The sequence below is a fragment of the Monopterus albus genome, unplaced genomic scaffold, assembly GCF_001952655.1.
Source record: "Monopterus albus unplaced genomic scaffold, M_albus_1.0 scaffold132.1, whole genome shotgun sequence".
NCBI lineage: Eukaryota > Metazoa > Chordata > Actinopteri > Synbranchiformes > Synbranchidae > Monopterus > Monopterus albus.
This window is the reverse complement of record NW_018128012.1, coordinates 907,452-927,064: the sequence shown is the minus strand read 5'-3', so window position 1 is coordinate 927,064 and position 19,613 is coordinate 907,452. Positions and strand designations below refer to the sequence as shown.

The window sequence follows — 19,613 nt, the reverse complement described above, 5'->3', positions numbered from 1 at the left end:
AGGTTGGACTGACATTCAGTGTCAGGAAGAGAGAGAGAGAGAGAGGCGGAAATAAAAGGGAGAAGGTGAAAAGTATAGAGAGGAGTCAGAAAAGGAAGAGGGGCGAGACAAGAACGAGCATTCACGCTGGTGTGAACCGGCTCGGTGGAGGCAGGAAGTGGGATGGAAACGGCGCAAGCGTTAACGTGAAAGAGGAAGAAGAGAGGAGGGGGTGAGGCATGAGGGAGAGTAGCTTTCCATATTCATGCTCTGCTGGGAGTGCACTCCAAAAGAGACAGCAAAACCACGGCTGCTGGGGCGAGGCCGAGCCGACATGAAAGGGGAGAATGATGGAGCAGAAACAGGGAGCTTGTCAAAAGGAGGGCGGCAGCAAGAGACGAGGGCAACGAGAAGGAACACAAGAAGAAGAGAGGAGGAGGAGGAGGAGGGGGAAGAAGGAAGGGGAGAATCTGAAGGTGGTGATATTTAACCTGAGCCAAGTTCAGACATCAACCTCCAGCCATGAGCAGAGACAAAACACCAACACGCTCACACACACAGGTGCAAACCCCGTCTGCTGGGAGACAACAACATGACGTTTCTACATGGGTCTCCGGAGTCACTCAGGTGAGGCACAAACAAAGAAATCATTTACAACATGACCACACAGATCTGAACCCGACAAACGTTTAGGCACGAAACACACATACATGCACACGCACACACATAAACAGCGTGTGTATCACAAGATGGCATGGTGGACGGGCCACACGGTGAGGAAGTGACGTGTTCAAAGACAGGACGACGCAGGGAGGAGGCGCATCGACAGCACAGCATGGGGTCTCTAATGAGATGTGTGAAGCTGAGATGGGGGGTACACACACCATGGGAACGTGTCATCAACACCACGATCTGTACAATGAAGATGGTCATGTCTCAACAAAGATGACTGGTCAATGGCTTCGGTGATGGCGGTGATGTGCCGGGATCATGGGGAGACAACACTGGTAATGGGAATGGTGGAGAGCGGTGGACGTAGGCAGGCAGGCGCTGGCCCCCCGGTGTTGGACCCCCCAGCCTGAGCGACTGCAGCGTTACCTGGGCTGGCCAACGCTCCCAGGGACGCGGCGTTGGAGGACAGGGGGTTTGCGGTGGAGGGACTGGCTGAGTTTTGAGCCGCCGCCGCCGCTGCCGCTAAAGTGGCCAGGTTCTGCAACTGCAGAGCACTCATACCTGGAGAGAGGAGCCAGAGAGGGTGGTGTCAAACCTGGGGAGCGAGGCTGAGGCGTGGCCGGGGTCGTCTGGCTGGACTGGGACAGTGTCCGAAGGTGAACAAGAATGACAGTGGAGCCCCACATGCCTGCAAATAACCTCTCTAAGTGTCTCCTACTCTACCGTCAGACGGCTTTAGAAAGTCTGCTGCTGTGTGTAGAGCGTGTGAAGACAAACAGCACAGCAGCTGATTTCACTAACAAGTCCCCAAAGTGTTTAGATCAGTAAAAGCAGCTGCTGTAGTGTTTAGGCTTGGTGCATTTCTCTGAGGCAGAAATAACCTCATTGACTTATCTTCTCACTTCTATGTTTCTGTCCAAGTAGCCAGTGGCGGAAAGTAACTAAATACATTTACTCATGTATGGTAGTTAAGTACAATTTGAGGTATCTGTACTTTACTGGAGTGTTTTCATTTTCTGTTATTTCATACTTTGACTTCACTGCATTTTAAATATCGTACTTTTTACACTTACTTTTCAGAATCAGTAAATACAACATGCACATCTGAGTTTACTGACCCTGCTCAGAAATTCACAAAATACCCTGTAGTATTTCAAATTCTAACATATATAAGGCAGAATTAGCAGCACATTTACCAGCTGCAACATTAAATGTGATGAACACAATAATTTATTAATAATCATGATCCAATAATATGATTTCCATTAATGTGAAACGGTCCATTCTGCATAATGAAAACTTTTACTTTTGGTACATCCTGATGCCAATACTTTTGTACTTTTATTTAAGTAACATACTGTATTTAAGACAGGACTTTTACTTGTAACAAAGTATTTTTACACTGTGACATTGTTACTTTCATTTAGGTAAACAGTCTGAGTACTTATTCCATCACTGCAATTAGAACCAGATTAAATCTCAGAGGAGACTAAACTACAGCAGGAAACAAACCTACCTCATCTAGTTTATGGGATATTTTTCCAGATATATCACTTGAGATCCGACTATTTCCTCAGCCAACTAAAGGTCTAACTAGACCTGTATAGCTACGATTCTGTGTCACGATTGGTATTGATATTTTAAAGTTTATAAGGTTGCATCAGTGAGTAAATCTTACTGAAATCTTCTCTGTCACTACCTGCGGAGTGACAGAGAAGATTTAGTCCTTCAGGCTCTGGCTCAGATACACTTCATAGTCCTGCTGTTCAGTGAAGACTGTGAAAGGTCCCTGTCAAATAAACTTAAATAATAGTAGTAAAATAAAAATCAGCCACTATTTGCCTTCTATATTAATAGCAGTACTTTAAATGTTATATTTCCTGAGCCAGATTATTTTACAGTTTAACACCATGAAAACTGACGGCAGTAGATTCTGAACAGTAAACATTACTGTAAGCTACCACAAACATTATGATACTAAAACATACCTGACTCATGACAGCACCCGAATGACACTTTGCATCTCAAACTAAGTATGAATACACTCACGGGCCACTTTATTAGGTACACCTGTACAGCTGTATGTGCTTCCACCTTAACGTCTGTGTTTTTGAAGCTCACAATGTTTCAGTTTTTGGTGAAATTGTCACAAATATATAAATTCAATTGTATATTTTTTATTGAGTTGTACTGGACGACGCTGTATTCAGAGGTGTCGCTATATTTTTGTCCTCTCCAGCTACATACATAAGAGGATCAGAATATTAGGAACACCTATGAATATAGTCTAGTCCATCCATCCATTATCTATACCGCTTATTCCTGAATAGGGTCATGGGGGGCTGGAGCCAATCCCAGCTGACACTGGGCGAGAGGCGGGGTCCACCCTGGACAGTTGCCAGTCTATCACAGGGCTGACAAGTAGACAGACAACCACACACACTCAAACGGTTAATTTAGAGTCCCCAATCAACCTAAGATGCATGTCTTTGGACTGTGGGAGGAAGCCAGAGTACCTGGAGAGAACCCACACAGGCACAGGGAGAACATGTAGACTCCACACCGAAAGGCCCCGGGTCGGCCGGGGCTCGAACCCGGAACCTTCTTGCTGTGAGGCGACAGCACTGACCACCGTGCCAATAATAAACATATAATCACATATAATTCACCAAAAACTGAAACACTTTGAGCTTCACAAACAGAGATGTTAGGAAGTGTCGCATTGAAGTGCATACAACTGTACAGGCGTACCTAATAAAGTGGCCTGTGAGTGTACGTCACAGCCTGTAGTTGAGGACAGCTGCAGGCTAAACTCTCCCAGTGTTAATCTGCTCAGTGCCATTAACAAACAGGCCTGTGCTTAAGCATAATTAATGACTACATGGCAACAGCTAAATGATGGTGAAGCAGGGGCTATAAAACACCCTCTGTGAGCACAACGCAACCCTTCACCTTATTCCATGAACATGTGTGTTTATACAAGTGTGAGGACATTATGCGGCGTCAGCATAAAACCTCATAAAGCAGAAACACAGTCAGTCATTGGTCTTACCACAGAGAAGCGTCCTCTGACTCATGAGCCGGTTAGAGTTAAAAGGGTGGACACTGTCAGTGTGAGGTGTATGTGTCGTATATACAGTCTGGATGTATATACCGTACCATGGGATAAACACACACACACACACATACACACACACACTCACACACATAGAGACACACAAACAAGACACCATGAAGAAGATCCATCTTGTTTGGTGAATGGTCGAGGTTAAACAAAGATACCCTGCACCCAGACGAGCAAACCGGACAGGCAGTGACGACAGCCGGCTGGATTCATCAGTGGTAATCACAGTCCTGGTTTAAAAATGTAATGCCAAATAAATAAATAAAGACACAACTGTGAGTTTCTAAATGCTCTGCTCTTGCTTGCGGGTTGTCGTGACAAGTGCGTGTGAGCGGGAAAACAAACCGACATGTACACTGTGTAAGCGTGAGTGTGAGTTTTTTACTCATCTGTGCTTGAGTGCGCAGAAGCCAAAACCAATCTTGTTTCCAAAGCAATTTTCTCCAATTTTCTCAGATACATCACAACTACAATGGGTTTCTATTTCCATGCAAGGTGGGAAGAAAACAGCTGTCACTATCAGGCAGTCAGTGCGCCAGACGAGAGCTGCTGGCTCACGCAGACTCATTACTGACGCTGCAGAGAGAAGACGGCTGCTTTACGAGCACGCTCCTTTGTGGCTCTTTATTATATTATAAAGGAGATTTTTATTTGGTCTTTCCCTCGTGGGGGTTTGGAGAGCAGCTGATACGACGGGTTTGACCACAGAGGCTCGACGTTTTAGGGATAATAACTCTTCAGCATGTCTGTAATATAAAAACAGGTCACTGTGTTGTATTCACTTCCTTTTCTCTTCCTTTTGGTTTTGACAGACTCTTCCTATCTGCTGCCTTCCATCCTTTCCTCGTATGTTTCCTTACCTTTACCTTTATTCATGATCGTTTCTCTTTTTTGTCTTTCTTTTTCCAATCTGCTCTGGTCTTTGTCTTCATTCCCTTCTGTTTATGTCCTGCCTTTCTCTCCACTTCTCTTCTTGTTTTCTTTCCTGTCTCTTTACAACCCTTTCCCTTTTTATTCTTTCTTTTCCTTCACCATTTTTTTCTTTGATGCTTCCTTTCTCTTTTAATGACTTGTATCTTCTCCCTGCTCCCTTTTCATTTCCACCAGCTTTGTCCTGTTCTTCCTTCCCTGCCATTTCTATCTTTATTCTTCCTTTCCTACATTTTCTCTTCCTTTTCAATTTCTTTTCTATTGCTTTGGGGCCTTTGCCCTTTCCTTTGCTTTCCTGTCCTACATTTTCTACATTCTTTTTTTTCTTTGGCTTGTTCTCCTCTCAGTTTCTTCCCTGTCTTTGTCTTCTTTTCCATCTCATATTCCACTTCCTTTCCTTTCATTCTCTGCCTTGCCTTTTCTGTTTTTTCCTCATTTACCATTCTTTCCTTTATTGCCCCCCTTGCCTTTTCTGTTTTTTCCTCATTTGCCATTCTTGCCTTTATTGTCCTTTTCCTTGTCTTGTTTCATTCCCTTTCTCTTTCTACCCTTGTTCCCTCCCTATTATCTATTTCACTCCTTTTCTCCTCTCCAATTTTCCATACCTTTACCTTCCCTGCCTTTTTTCTATTTCCTTTTTTCATTTCCTCCCTTTTTGCTCCCCATTTCTGTCCTTTTCCTTCTCTACCTTCCCTCCCTTTTAATTCCAAATACATTACTTTCCCTTTTCTTCCTCTTTTCCAGTTTTTCATCTTCTATCTTTCCTCTCATCTCCTTTCCCTCGCAGCCTCTCTCTTCTGTTTCCTGTCCTTTCTTTTATCCTCAGCTGATGGCAAAGACTCCTCCACAGCCGCTCTCCTTCTGTCTCTCTCTCCGTGCAACATCTTTGTCCTGCTTCCTCAAAGCAGCTCTACACCAATTCTTACTTGCATTTGTCAAAGGCTATCTCCCTCATTGAAAATACATTTTCAAGACAGTTATAAGGAGAAAAGGAGCAGGCAGGAGATAAAAATAACTGGGTTAGAGGGGAATAAAGTAGAGATGAAGCCGTACAGAGAGAGAGAAAGAGAGAGAGAGAGAGAGAGAGAGACAGTATGAGACAAATACAATCTACTTGCCACACCAGAGTCAGAATATCCGGGCTGTGCAGATGGTACGTGAGTGTGGGAGTGACTGAGTACATATGTGCGTAGGGATGCATGTGTATGTGTGTGTGCACTCCATGCAGCCTGTATGGCAGAGCTGGGCTGCACCAGGCTGGCATTGGCTGCATCTAATTGAATGCTCATTGGTGTAATTGAAGCCTCTCAGCTCTGCAGCTCCTCATGTTAAAGACTGGGACCAGATGTCATTCAGCTGTCTCACATCTCCTGCCAATCATTAAAGCTCACTCTCCCTCTCTCGCAGATGGAGGACCAACAGATCGCCAGACTCAGACACCATTACTCACCCTTGGTTCCAAATCCCAGAGCCTATTTATCTGTGTGAATGTGTGTATTTGCAAGGAAAGTGTGTGTTTGAACTCAACACCAGAGTGGGCTAAAAATTTAAAGCAGCCACAGTGAAATTGCAAGGCACTATAACTCAAGGAACATGACAGAAAGCTGGGGGCTACATGACGAGGCTCCCCGCTTTAAAAACCCCCATCAGATGCTTTATTGTTTTCTGGTAATTTCTTTATACTGTTTTCTTGTGCCGACCAACTAAAAGCTGATGCCTCGCTAAAAAACCCAGAGAAGAAGAGCAAAGGAGGATGGAACAGAAAGAAGGCTGGAGAGAGGAGGAAAGGTGAGATGAAGAAACTGTGATTGAAGAGGGTGGGAGGTGCAAGAGAGTCTGCAAAAAGAAGCTTAAAATAAATACAAAAAAGAAGAATGGCTGTTGAGAAACAAGAGAAGGGTTTAATGGAAAGAGAGGAGAAGTCGGCGATGATGAGAGAGAGAGAATCAGCGCTTTCCGGAAAGTCTTAAATAACCCACATTTAAAGCCCTAGAAATTATATTTCTTAAAGACAGAGATTTTATCTTGTTCGACATTTAATAGAAGTCTTCCTGGCATGCTCAAGGCTTAGATTAATACAGAAAATGTGTTAATACAATATGTAGTTTTTTATTGCATCAGCTTTACTTAAGAGAACTGAACTGTCCCTTTCCACTGTCGGTTCTGTTTGTGTCCGTTTTCTAAGTCAATCCATTTAGAGTTAGAAAACTTTCACTCATTACATTCACTGCAAAACAAGATGATTTTATTAGCCTTTGTCTTTCTCTTTTCTTGGATTTAAAGTCACGTAGCACTGAAATGGCTGTAAAAGGCTTGAATCTGATTTGAACTTGCAGATGTGCTTGAAAAGGACTGAGATGTCAAGATGACAGAGGCCCTCCGGGGAAAGAGAGCAGTAGAGGGCGCCAGCCTGCAGTGCAAGCTACCCGCCGAAGGAGCCCGCTTTTATTCACTTTCTCCGCTCCCTTTTCTTTTTCTTTGCTCCTTTCTGTGATTCATTCATCCCTGACAAAGCCTCTGTGCTACCGTTACACGCCCAGGGCACAGCTCTTGTCTGGCCTTGTTAAAAGATCAAGACAAATCTTAGCAACAGTTAATAAATGCTCAGGACAAAGATCTCTCTTTACTCCACTGCGCAAGTTCATCTGTTATGCTCTTTGGTCCTCTTTTACAAGTCGGTCAGAAAAACCAAAGGCACAACAACGAGTCCACTGCTGCGGTAGATCGTGCTTTCAGGGGAGTTTATAGACTGACTTTTGACTCACCGGCCATCTGCTGGATCCCGCTGAAGGCTCCTAGGTTACCGGAGGAGGTCGCTTGCTGAAGCAGCTGATGGCAAGAAAGAGACAAAAAGAGATACAAGTCAGGGGAAACAGAAAAAGGAGAAACAAAATGGGCTGGGTGGAAAGTCAAAGCTCAATACATGTCTATACATTGCTACACTGAGAACAGTTTAGCAATGTGTTTTTTGCATCAGTGCTCAATGAGTAAATGAGCTGCTAATATAGTTTGATCTCCCCTCTAAGCAAACACTGTTTGTATTTCTCCATGATTCTCCCAGACAAGTTGAGCATGAAAGCTCTAATCTAGCCGACTAATTAGATTCCAAAACAAAAGTTGAATACTGATGCTGTCAAAAACTCATCCTTCAAAGACTTGAATTAACAGCAAATTAACATCTTGTTTCTATGTTCTGTGTGTGAATTGTTCTCCTCCAGGATAGAGCTTAATCTTTTCAAAAGACTGAGAAAGAGGATCGAAAGAGCAGAAAAATCTGGGAGCACAATTCACAAAACACTTTTTATCTCAAGTTTTGTCCCAAAAATAAATCAATATCCAGTACAGAGGAGTGTTTGTTTTCCCACATTGAAAAGACAGGCGTAAGCTGTGCTTTGGATCAAATTGAGAACTGAATCTTTGACTTCTGAGATGTGTATTTTGGGGAGAGTTGTTAATTTAGCAACTGAAGAGCAATGAGTCAAGTGTTAGCACCAAAGCTTTCTGAGGAAGAAGTTCTGAGTATGAGTCTGGGAAGGCAAAGGATTGCAAAGAGAAGGAATGAGGTGTCTGAACCTTCATATGAGACAAAGAAGAGCAGTAACTTCCCAGTGAAACAGATCAACAGATGAGGGTCTCAGACGTGTGAGGTACCGTGGCAGTTCTCAGATCGATGACATGTTACATTCTTGTACAACACAGGATGGACAGGACTTTGACAATGGAGTCTGCGGGGAGTTCACGTCCCTATGCGTTACCATTCAGATGACAACATGCTGGCTAAGGTTAGGGGAAGATTCTGGTTCTGGTTAAACCCAGAAAAACCAAAAACATCCTGTTTTGTGTCTCCTTTGACATGTTCAATACTCAACCAAAATTACAATCTTTCCCAGCTCTTATCCAAGCAGTTCGAGTTGCCTAAACATAAGGATAAAATGCTAATGACGATAATCGCTTTTATTGGCCAAGTAAGGAATCTGTCACCGGTACAGAACCGAGGCAGTCATCTGTGGCGCCAGCTCACACACACACACAGATGGCGGCGCTGCCCCTGCAAGGTGCTGCTATCAGGAGCAACCTGGGGTTCATTCGTGTCTTGCCCAGGGACACTTCCCGGTTCTGGAATCAAGCCACCGACCTTCCGGATGGGGGACAACTGCGTTACTGCCTGAGCCACAGCTGCTAATCATGCTTTACCGTTGTTGCCATGTGCAGATATCACAGCAAATGTCGGCAGCTATTGTTGTGCGGATACTTTCAATAAGAAAATATTTTCATATATTGATCAGTCATTGTTTCTTTTAAAACATCTGGTGAGATAAATAGAGTGTTTCCAAAAGAAATAGTTGGATACATATGAAAACCTAGTTCTTGACATAATGTGACAAAGGACAGAATAATTATTTGTGCAACCGCAATTAATGAATGATTAAAAAAGAAGCAACCAAGTTGATAAAGAGATAAAGCCCCCAAAAGAAACACTCTCATTTTGTACTGAACATAAAATATATTCTTCAGGCAGCAGTATATCCAATTCAGAGACCTCATTTCCTCTCTACCAACACCCCCAAGAGGAGGACGGAGGGGAAGAACAATGGCAGGGCCACAGGAGGAATCAGAGAACAAAAGAAAGAAAGGAGGAAAAGACGGCAAGCCTGTCTGACTGCAGCGGCGCCGGCCACAGGCCTGCAGTAAGGGGTGGTGGTGGAGGTGACGGCGGAGATGGGAGACATAGCGGCTCTCCTTACAGCCAGATACTGCGGGGTGAGGCCACCCAGGCCCGTCAGGCTCCCCCAGGTGGTCGCACTATTGAGCTGTTGCATCTGCTGCACCAGCTGCTGCTGCAGACGCCGCTGCTCCTTGTCCTTCTGCGTGTCGGCGAACTTTACCACGATGGGAGACGAGCAGCCCTGCGGGAGAGGAAGAGGAGGGGAGAAGTGAGGAGAGGTGGAAGGAGAGAAGAGAGAGACAGGAAGAGATCAAGAGGATGAGAGAGAGGGAGACAAGGCAGAGGAGAAAGGTGAAAGACGAGGAAAAAGAAAGAGGAGAGCAGAAGAGAAAAAAGCAAAAAGGTAAGATTGAGGAAAGAGAAAAAGAGAGGGAGGAAAGGAAGAGGAGAAAAAAGAGGATGAGCAGAAAGGAAAAAGAAAAAAGAAAATGAAATAAAGAAGAGGGAAGAAGAGAGGGAGAAAAAATGGGAGGTAACAGAAGGATAACAAATGAGGGGAGAGAAGAGGTGGAAAAAGGAAGAGAAGAAGAAAAAATAATTAAGGATTCTGGTTTAGGCTCGGAAATAATTGCTGTTTATGATGATAGCAAGTAGAAAACACAAACATAAAACTGATTCATATATTTATGCATTTAATAACGGCCAGAAAATTTAAGTTTTTACAACGCTGGGTAATGACACACACACACACACACACACACACACACACACACACACAAAGTGAACCAGGACGACACATATTTCTGTATTAACAAACTATAAATCAGCAAAGAAAAATAAATCTACTCTCAATTAAAACTTCCTCATAAAACTGTCTCACATAGTCGCACACACACACACACACACACACACACACACACACACACACACACACACTGTGACAACACACAGGAAACCTGACTCCAAAGCCAGTGGGGCTTTCTTCTTTCCCCCACAAGGGCTCAGTTATCTCTGAGTCCAGAACAGTTTCACCAGAAACAGATTTCTTGAGTTCTCCAACTATTGCATCATCTTGTATGAAGATGTGTGTGTGTGTGTTCATGTCTGTGTAATAGTGTATGTAAGAGAGAGAGAGGAACAAAAGACAGAGAGAGGGAGAGGGAGAGGTAGTGACAGCCAAGAGAGGATCAGAGGGCAAGAGGAAGATTTAGAGATCTGGACAATCAGAAGAAGTGGATCTAATTAATCGAATATCTCTTCCTCAGAGCAGCAGTGTGTGTGTGTGTGTGTGTGCATGTGAGATGAATGAACTGTCTAACACACACAGACCTGAGAGAGCCAGTGACGAACACACACACACACACACACACACACTTACTATTACACAAAGGAGAATAAAAGCAAAACACAACATTTCTGATGAAAGTTGCTGTGGCAACTTAACCACAGTGAAGCTGAAGTCATAATCTATCTCACACGCTACAATCAAAGCCTGACTCGGGGCAAATCCGCTGGAAACAAAGGCGATCAGCCACATGAGAATCAAACCCTTTCGACTGAAACAGAGGCACGATCTGCGCTCGGCAGGGGAGAGACGAGACTCGGCTACTTCGCAGGTAGTGCGACACAGTCATGTATGTCAAGTGCCTGGGAGTCAAGGTACTGTTACTGTGAGATGTCTGTACACACATGCATGTGTGTGTCAGCGTTTTCTCGGGTACGATGAGTCAAGTTTGTCAGTTCTGAGTCAAGAAAAAATTCAAAGCAATTATTTGGGTTCAAACTGTCATGAAACCTTTTGTTTTTTTTTTCGTGCCATTCCTATATGTATCTTTGATGAATATGGATGCAATTAATTTAAATTTCATTATTCATTGTGCTAATCATTTCAGCAGTCCTTACAACAGTCCAAAACTCAAAGATATCACGTTTGATATAAATAGAGAAAAACACTGGAAAATGATCAATTATCAATATCAATTATCAAAACTGTTATTAAATCATTTTCTGCTGAGAGATAGAAGACATATTTTGACAGTGATTAGAGTGAAACATGGACACCCACAGGAAGAAGACTCCTTTGTTTGCCTTGTTAGTATGAGCACTCACTGCTATTCACTGTCAAATTTGGGCCACAGTTACAAACTGACCATATAATGACAATGGCTAAGTGTTTTCATTAGTTGGGCTACTGGATGTTAATCTATCAGTGTCGACACACTGGTGGTAGAATTGGCGCTAAGGTAAAGCAGGCTATGTTAGCAGCATGGCTAACCAAAACACTACCAAAACTCCCGGGGCTGGAGACGCTCACGTTGACTCTTCATAACGTGGCCGTGCACACCTACAACACTCCCCCCTCAACCCCGACCAACGCAGGCACCTGTGTAAAAAGAGAAGTTTACCACACTCGTCTGAACACCTGCTAACATGAAAAATAATCTACTTCTGACTATGCAATATGCCTTCAAATATTAATTAAGGTGGTTTCCAGGTTTAAGGCAGCTATGAAATATACAACAACTTAACAGTTTATATATATATATATATATATGTGTGTGTGTGTGTGTGTGTGTGTGTGTATGAGCAGACAACCCCTCGTCTGTGTAGGCCGGGGTCGACTTTATCAGCGGAATGAGCATGTTACCTGTCTGACAGCATCTCTGCCGTATTTACTCCGTCTCTCCACCAGTCATTTTCTCTTTTTATTCTGACCGCTGACACATAAAGAAGAGGAGAAGATGGGAGAATTGCATTCAGAGGGAGAGTGTCAGTCTGGGGCCTCGCCGCTGCAGTTGATTCCCCTCGAGACGGGAGCTCCCTATCCCTCTCTGTTAAATATCTCATTACTCCAGCTGACACCCAGTGAGCGGGAGAAATGCAGCCTAGAATGAGAGTCCTGCCCTAGGAGAGGGGCCGAGGGCTACGGGCCTCTGCGCCTGGTGCTGCTGGCTGTCCATGAAAACTGGACTGAAAAAACACAGGTTTTCAGGCGACGGGCCCAGTGGTCAACCTTGCCCCTAAAATGATGAGAACACATGGAGGCAAAGTGGAAGCTTGTGCCATCTGTTGGTTCGGCTCAAAGAAAGAAACAGATTTTAGTGCAGGGAGATTTTTAATAATTCATCACAGATTAGTAACAGCTTGAACTTTTATATATGACACACTGTGTGAGTACAGCACTAATCAGCCACATCACTGTCCAGGGAAAAACTGGTGCCATTGCCAGGTTTTTCACACAAGTCGAAGGATCACGTTTTTACACTTAAAACGTGAAATCAAATGGCATTTCTGTTGGAAAAGCCATTCTGTGTATTTACATTCTGCAATGACGTCTTTACAGTAGCTTTTATTGATAGTCCTGGAGTCCGCCATCCGCTATCTGGCTATAACCTTCGATCCAATAATTCATATCTGCCGTCTGTCCCCAACATCAGGGTAAAGATGGGGAACAGGGCCTTTACGTATTCTGCTCCAGCAACCTGGATCAGTTTACAGAAGAAACTTACAGTAACTTATTCAATCTGGTAAAACTGTCAGAATTTAAGCCTGTTTTAATGCACTGGTAAATGAGTCCTTCCTGCCTGTTCCTGTTTTATTTTTGTCTGCTTTTAGCTAGTTTTGATTACCCTGCTTTTATTTTGTAGTTTTTGAATTTCTGTACAGTCATCTGTTCGTATATGCTGCTTGGCCACGGCACCATTAAACTGCTACATCAAAAGAACTTTAAAATACTTTCTACTGCTGCTGTTTGATATTAAAAGTAACTTGGAAAATGGGGCAGCTCTTATTGTGAAAAGCAGTCACAGGCTACAGTGCATTTGTCAAAGATGTTAGCATAGAGGGTGAACGCTCAGCATTAGTAACAGGGGATCCGTTTGAAACCTGCAAGGAGTCCGAACAACTACTAGCAACGTGTACAGAACACTCATAGCTTGGTGAATATAGTCTGATAAGACTCTTTTATATTCTCACAGAGTGTTTACTGTCATACTAAAACACACTTGCTGGTAAAACCAGCAACCACAGGTGTCGCTAAACGTCCAAGAACTGAAATCTTAAGAATTATAGCTTTAACGGGCAAGAGAGAAAGAATTTGAGGCACATATCCCATGCTTAAAAATCCATTCAAACCCCATTCTGGTAGCTGACTTTCTGAAAAGCTCACAATGATGATGACACAAAGATTCAACAGGATAATGTGACTTTTTAAAAATTAACTACGGCCACAGAGTCACTCACATGTTCTCACCACCCTGGAAGCTTTTTAAAATCAGCTTCGGAGCATTTATAGGTATTTGCCGCTGATGGGTGTCTGTGAAAACCTCACCACTGAGCGCAATTAGGCCTCATGTTGTGTAAAACTAAGTCTGTAAAACATCTGATTTGTTTTGAATTGGCCACTTTTGAACACAAGCGGCAGGGGGTGACATGTTGACTCTGCCTCTTTATGGGCACCAAAATATTTCATGAGTCCCCCGTAGCTTGTTAACACTTAAAAATACACTGAACTTATCAATAACAGGCAACAGTGGTATCCAGTGGATGCTTGTAGTCATATTACGGTTTTACTTTAACAATTATATGTTATTAACTCAGTGTTCGTGGTGCAGCAAGGATTTATGTTTGATAAGAGATTTTTTAGCTGCAGACAGTCACTCTCTCATGATGCAACATTCACATCTAAAGAAGACGAAGCGCTGCAGGTCTCACAGGAACCTTCCTCACCAGGAGACACTGCCACAGACTTTATTTTTAGCTGTTTCTTATAATGTTTGACAAAATCGCCTACACAAAAATACACATCTTTACAGAATGTATGCTAACTTTTGGCTCACTGAAGGCACTGACATATGGTTTTCATTTAGCAGGTCAACTGTCCCTCATAAAACCTTAGTGGATTCAGTTAAAACCACTTCGAAGTGATACCACACAGACTGGTCTGACAACCTATAGTAACATAATTCTCCAGGCATAAGTATAATGATGAAATTCAAATTCATAGTTATATAACTGCAGTGTATGGATGAAATGACGTCTCAGCACCTGCTTCAGGTCATGATTTCACCTCATCCCACTGTCCACAAACCTGTCTGTGGCAGAAGTTACAGGCTTGTGATCGACTCCACTTGGCTAATAAATGTGAGCGCGCTCCCTGAAGCCAACTCTCTGAGACAACCGTGAAGACAGCATTACACATCACTTCCCATCTTTCCCAGAATGCTTAGATGCACACACGCAAACTGAACTTATAAGCTCCGGTGCGTTTACCTTGAAAATCAATCTCTCATAGCTTTCAAGAGAGTTTATGTGCTCGGAACCTTCGCCATCTCATTCATTTACTGCTCACATAGCCTCTAAATGTCAAGCCATGTGCTCCTCCACTACTAATAGGGAAGCAGGAGGCTCTGGTAACTATCGCAGTTTGCACACCAAGACGTTTAACCTATGGTCCCAAAAACACACCTTTTCTTCTTTGTATGATCTTATTTTTTTTAAACCTGTATAGCATTTTGAATTTGCTACATGCATAATAAATAAACAGTCTTACCTTCATATCTGAGCCCTGTGATATACACAGCTGGAAGACTACAACCTTTTAATTTACAGGCCATTAACTGCTAGGAAATAGACAGCCTAAAATCAAAGCAGGATAAAGAGGTTTAGCCAGTAATTCTGTTTTTCCCTGGACAGTGATGTGGCTGATTAGTGCTGTACTCACACAGTGTGTCATATATAAAAGTTCAAGCTGTTACTAATCTGTGATGTAAGTAATTTATGTATGATAAAGTAAAAGATGGCATGTAATAACAAGGTAATACTACCTACAATACTTGGCTATATCACCTGAACACCGGCTTTATGTTTATATGGAGTGACAACAGTGAGGACATGCCGCCTGTTGCCACATACCTGTTATAATAACAACACAGAATTTCTGGCCAAACCTCTTTATACTGCTTTAATCTTATGCAGTACTTCCCAGTAACTTCTGGTCATTCATGAACAACAACTACTCATAAGTATATTTTTCCTGGCTATAGCCATTACTTCATATTACTACGTGGTTAACTGCCTGTAAATGACCAACTACCAATTATAATTCATTCCAGATGAGCCTACCTGATAGAAATGTCATCAATTTGTAAACCATACTTGTTGCAGTAGTAGTGCCATCCCTAACACTGATAAATCTCAGTCAGCACTGCAATTATACTTCACCAAGAGTATAAAGTGTTGTACATAGACTGAGTTGCAGTGTTAGGACCAGACCAAGGAGACCAAATTACGTGGACTGCATTTTCAAACATAATACAAATTGTCCTCCTTTTGTTAGATGGAACGCACTGCCAGCCTGGACCTAGCTACTGTACACACTTTAACACTGTAGAGAATCTGGCAACACGGACAGTGAGGGGAAAAGAACACGATGGTAACAGAAGGGCTTGTTGGGAAAGAAACCGGTCGACATTTGTACCTACTTTAAACAACACTGCAGAGACAAAACGGGAGTGTGCACTATCGTCAGGAGAGAAGCCCTGCAGCTACAAAATCAGTGAGAAGAAAACCACAAACCTGAAGAGACACCTCAAGGCGCACCTCGTACACACTGAGGCAACCAAATGTTAATAATGTTTAATAAAACCACGCTACTTTTAACTGAGACTGTTCAGTGGGTCACAGGTTATTCTAATAAAATGGAGGTTGTATTCAGGTGTTTTTAGACAAACAACCTGGTTTGTGTGCAAAGGCTGAAGTCAGACCGACCAGGACTTCTGTTATAAAACATCTTATACAACACCAAATCATCAAATCAAACCTAATCTACGTTTTTCTTTCCGCTGTCAGTCTTTCTGTAGGTTTCCTCTCATCACTATAGTTGACTGATGTGTTTGTTCACCATTTAAACAAACACTGCTCTGTTTTCTCTCATGCTCTACTTAGCCTCTCATCTAAATGCGCCTGAATGCTTGTGCATTTATGACGGGGGTGTGCGTGCACGCAGCGAGGGCAGGAAACTGTGCAATCGGGCCTCTAGTGTCGGTGTTAAAAAAGAAAGGCGTAAACAGAAATCAGTGCTGATGGAACGCTACACAAGGGGAGCCGAGCGCCAAATGAGTCTTTACAAACAGAGTGAATAATGTAAAGCACAAATCAACAGAAATGCAACAGAAATACAACACAATCAAGCCGACCCACTTCTCTCCTTGTGTGTCTTTAGAGGTTCGACAGTGAATTACCTGTCTCGCTCATATCCACTTTCATTACGGCCTGACATTCAGCGAGCATGTGTGTTTGCGTGAGATGTGTGTGTGTGCACGAGCGCGCTGGTGGGTACCTGAATGTCACAGCGTAATGAGAATGGATATGACAGTGACAGGGCCATCAACGAATAGAGCGCCCGGGCTGCCTCCCTTTTTCCTTGTGACATGTGGCGAGTACGTGCCAGGGAGCACTCCCGCAAACACAAAAACACAAACACACAATCTTCCTTTATCTAAGACAGTGGGGTGCAATAGAGCCAAGACAATAACCAAATTCTATTTGCCAGACCTCATTCCCTCATTCAGACCCGAAGTAATTACTTTTAAATTGCAAAACTGAGGAACATTAACAAACGGATGCGGCAATTTAGGCCCGCCTGGGGCTAGACAGCTTGTTTTCAAATGGAAATGAAGGTATTTTGCCATTGTCCGGTGCAATATCGTTGTGTTATGGTTTAAGGCTTGTTTATTTCTGTGAGCCTGATAAAAGCAAGGGACAGTGTTTACCAGGCCCGTTGTGACAGACGACTGCTCAGAGCGAGGATAATTCTAGCTTAATACTAACGCTGTCAGAGGAGAGTGTCACTCCTTCTGCTCGGAAAGACAGACACACTGCAGCTGCTGCAGCTCAGCCACAAAAATCAACACAGACACTTCACTGATATTCACAGTGTGAGAACACACACAGAAGATCCCCACTCACACACAGTGCACAGACAGACAGAGGGAGGAGCATGCGTTGTCCCCATGTCAGGGTCACAGCACATCAATAGCAGCCATGATTATCATGATCAGCTCTAATGAGGGGGCTCCAGGGGTGAACACCACTTGTCTTTTCCTTTACACAGCCTGTTATTACCACTTTTTGTCTCTCTCTGACTCACGCACGTACACACACTCACAGTCGTGCTATACCATGTAATTTTCTCCCAATCACAGCCCTGTCATCCTGATCTCTCACCAGCCTGACAATGCTGCCCCAAAACCGGAGGAACACAAAGGAAGTCGGACTGGGTCGCTGTGCAGCTGATGAGGTCTGTAACTCCACCTGCACACTGTGTCAGAGGTGCTGCGGTTTGGTCATCACTTTAAGACTTTCCAAAGTTTGTCCTACTTTTAAAATCGGGCACCAAAACATGAGGAATAAGAGCTGACAGCGCTGATTTCATCACAAATCAGCTGAGAAGAAGAAATTTCAGCAAGAAGCCCACTGAATCTATAAAACTGGTAACTTCTGCTAAATATTTCTGGCTTTTGAACACTGTTCTCTTTCACATCAGTGTACTAGTAAGGCTCTGTTCAAACATTTAAGAGCAATAGTTTGTATGACACCTGACACTCTTCTGTCTATGTAGCTGTTATCTATGTTTTCAATGATGGAAAACCTGCCACGCTAATGTAACCTTGCTGTTTTCCCGCTGCCCACTTGTGCTTATACCACATGACACTGGGATGCAGGTGACGGGCACAGTTAGTGTGAAAAAGGCCGAGAAATTTCTACTAAAAATGTGTCACAATATAACTAAAGCTAAACCTCTACCCAAACACAAAAGCTGTGTGTGTGTGTGTGTGTGTGTGTGTGTGTGTATTTGGAATCTTTGTGATTAAAATATTTTTCTTATATATATTATATTAGTCATTTAAATTAAATCTAGGATTAGGACTTAAATTGGATCTAAATCAATTTACACTATATAAATAAAACTTGATTTAAGTTGTTTGTCTAAACATGGTTTTCATCAATTTCATCATCAGTTTGACATTAAACAGCAGTTCACCAACTTCCCAGCCCGGTAAAAAAAAAAAAGGGATGACACTATTATTTAATATCTTTTCGATGACAAGCTGGAGAAATGCTGTCCAGTGTTCATAATTTTAGGTTCAGCTGGCTTGAAAGAGAGTTGGTTTTAAAGCTGCCTGATGAAGGGCGGCACAGTGGTTAGCACTGTTGCCTCACAGCCAGAAGGTTCCAGGTTTGAGTCTACATCTTCTCCCTGTGCCTGCGTGGGTTCTCTCCGGCTGCTCCGGCTTCCACCCACAGTCCAAAGACATGCAGTGAGTGTGTGTGTGGTTGCTTGTCTACATGTCAGCCCTGAGATAGACTGGCGACCGCCTCTCACCCAGTGTCAGCTGGGATCCAGCTTCCCCGTTACCCTATTCAGGACTAAGCGGTATAGACAATGGATGTCTGATGAATATTATTCCCCCCACCCCTCCTTCAAAATTTTCTTTTAAAAACTGATTTGACATAAACAGTATTTTTAATTTGTGTAGTGATTTTATGTTTCATTACAAGAACCTGCTCTTAACAACTAAAATCACACTGCTAATCTGTCTCTATAACCTGGTGCTTCTGGAGGCTTTACATTAATACGACAGTATTCACTTCAGACCTAAGTTGTGTTTGCTGTGCTGCAAGTAGAGAGATGTTACTAAGCTCATCCTAGAAAGTACAGCAGTGAGTTGTGACTTTTACAGAGAGGATACTAAGGGGCTTACGTATATTCAAACATGAGGCCGACACATTAAACTGCCAGCACATTTACAGAGTGAAGTGCATGTATAAAAGGAGCTAGAGAGACAGAGAGAGAAAGAGAGGTGAAGAACAGGCAAGAGTACAGTACCTCCATAGTCTGAGACTGGTGCATGGCTTTGATTGCATTCTGTGCCATAGCTCTGGTGGAAAACGTGACAAACGCACATCCTGTAGGGAGGGAGGGGAGAGGAGGGAGGGATGGAGGGGCAGTTGAAGGGAGGAAGGGGAGGGCAGAAGGGCAGGAGGAGGAGGGGGGAGACAAGAAAGAACAAAAACAAGACAAAAGGGTTGGACACATCGTTGTTATAAAAAAAAAACCAAAACAGAGATTGATACAGAGAACAGCTCACAGGTGGACAACATTGTTCTCAGTTGCTGTAGAAACAACAGCCGAAAAACGAGCACAGTGTCATGACAACCACAACCCCCCCCCCCCACACC

At 43.2% G+C, this 19,613-nt stretch overlaps 1 protein-coding gene across 14 annotated transcripts in view; it reads right to left on the bottom strand.

The window, feature by feature from the left end:
- celf2 (cugbp, Elav-like family member 2) overlaps positions 1 to 19,613 on the bottom strand; it is a 202,228-nt gene that overhangs the window by 15,395 nt on the left and 167,220 nt on the right. For 8 of the 14 annotated variants that reach the window (XM_020613274.1, XM_020613273.1, XM_020613279.1 and 5 more), the window contains 4 exons: positions 19,261 to 19,340; positions 9,451 to 9,612; positions 7,471 to 7,534; positions 1,078 to 1,212 (listed from right to left, as the gene is read on the bottom strand). In XM_020613274.1, the coding sequence (XP_020468930.1) occupies positions 1,078 to 1,212; positions 7,471 to 7,534; positions 9,451 to 9,612; positions 19,261 to 19,340 (441 nt within the window). The remainder of the gene's footprint in view (positions 1 to 1,077; positions 1,213 to 7,470; positions 7,535 to 9,450; positions 9,613 to 19,260; positions 19,341 to 19,613) is intronic. The other 6 variants (XM_020613282.1, XM_020613281.1, XM_020613285.1 and 3 more) reach the window with 2 other exon arrangements.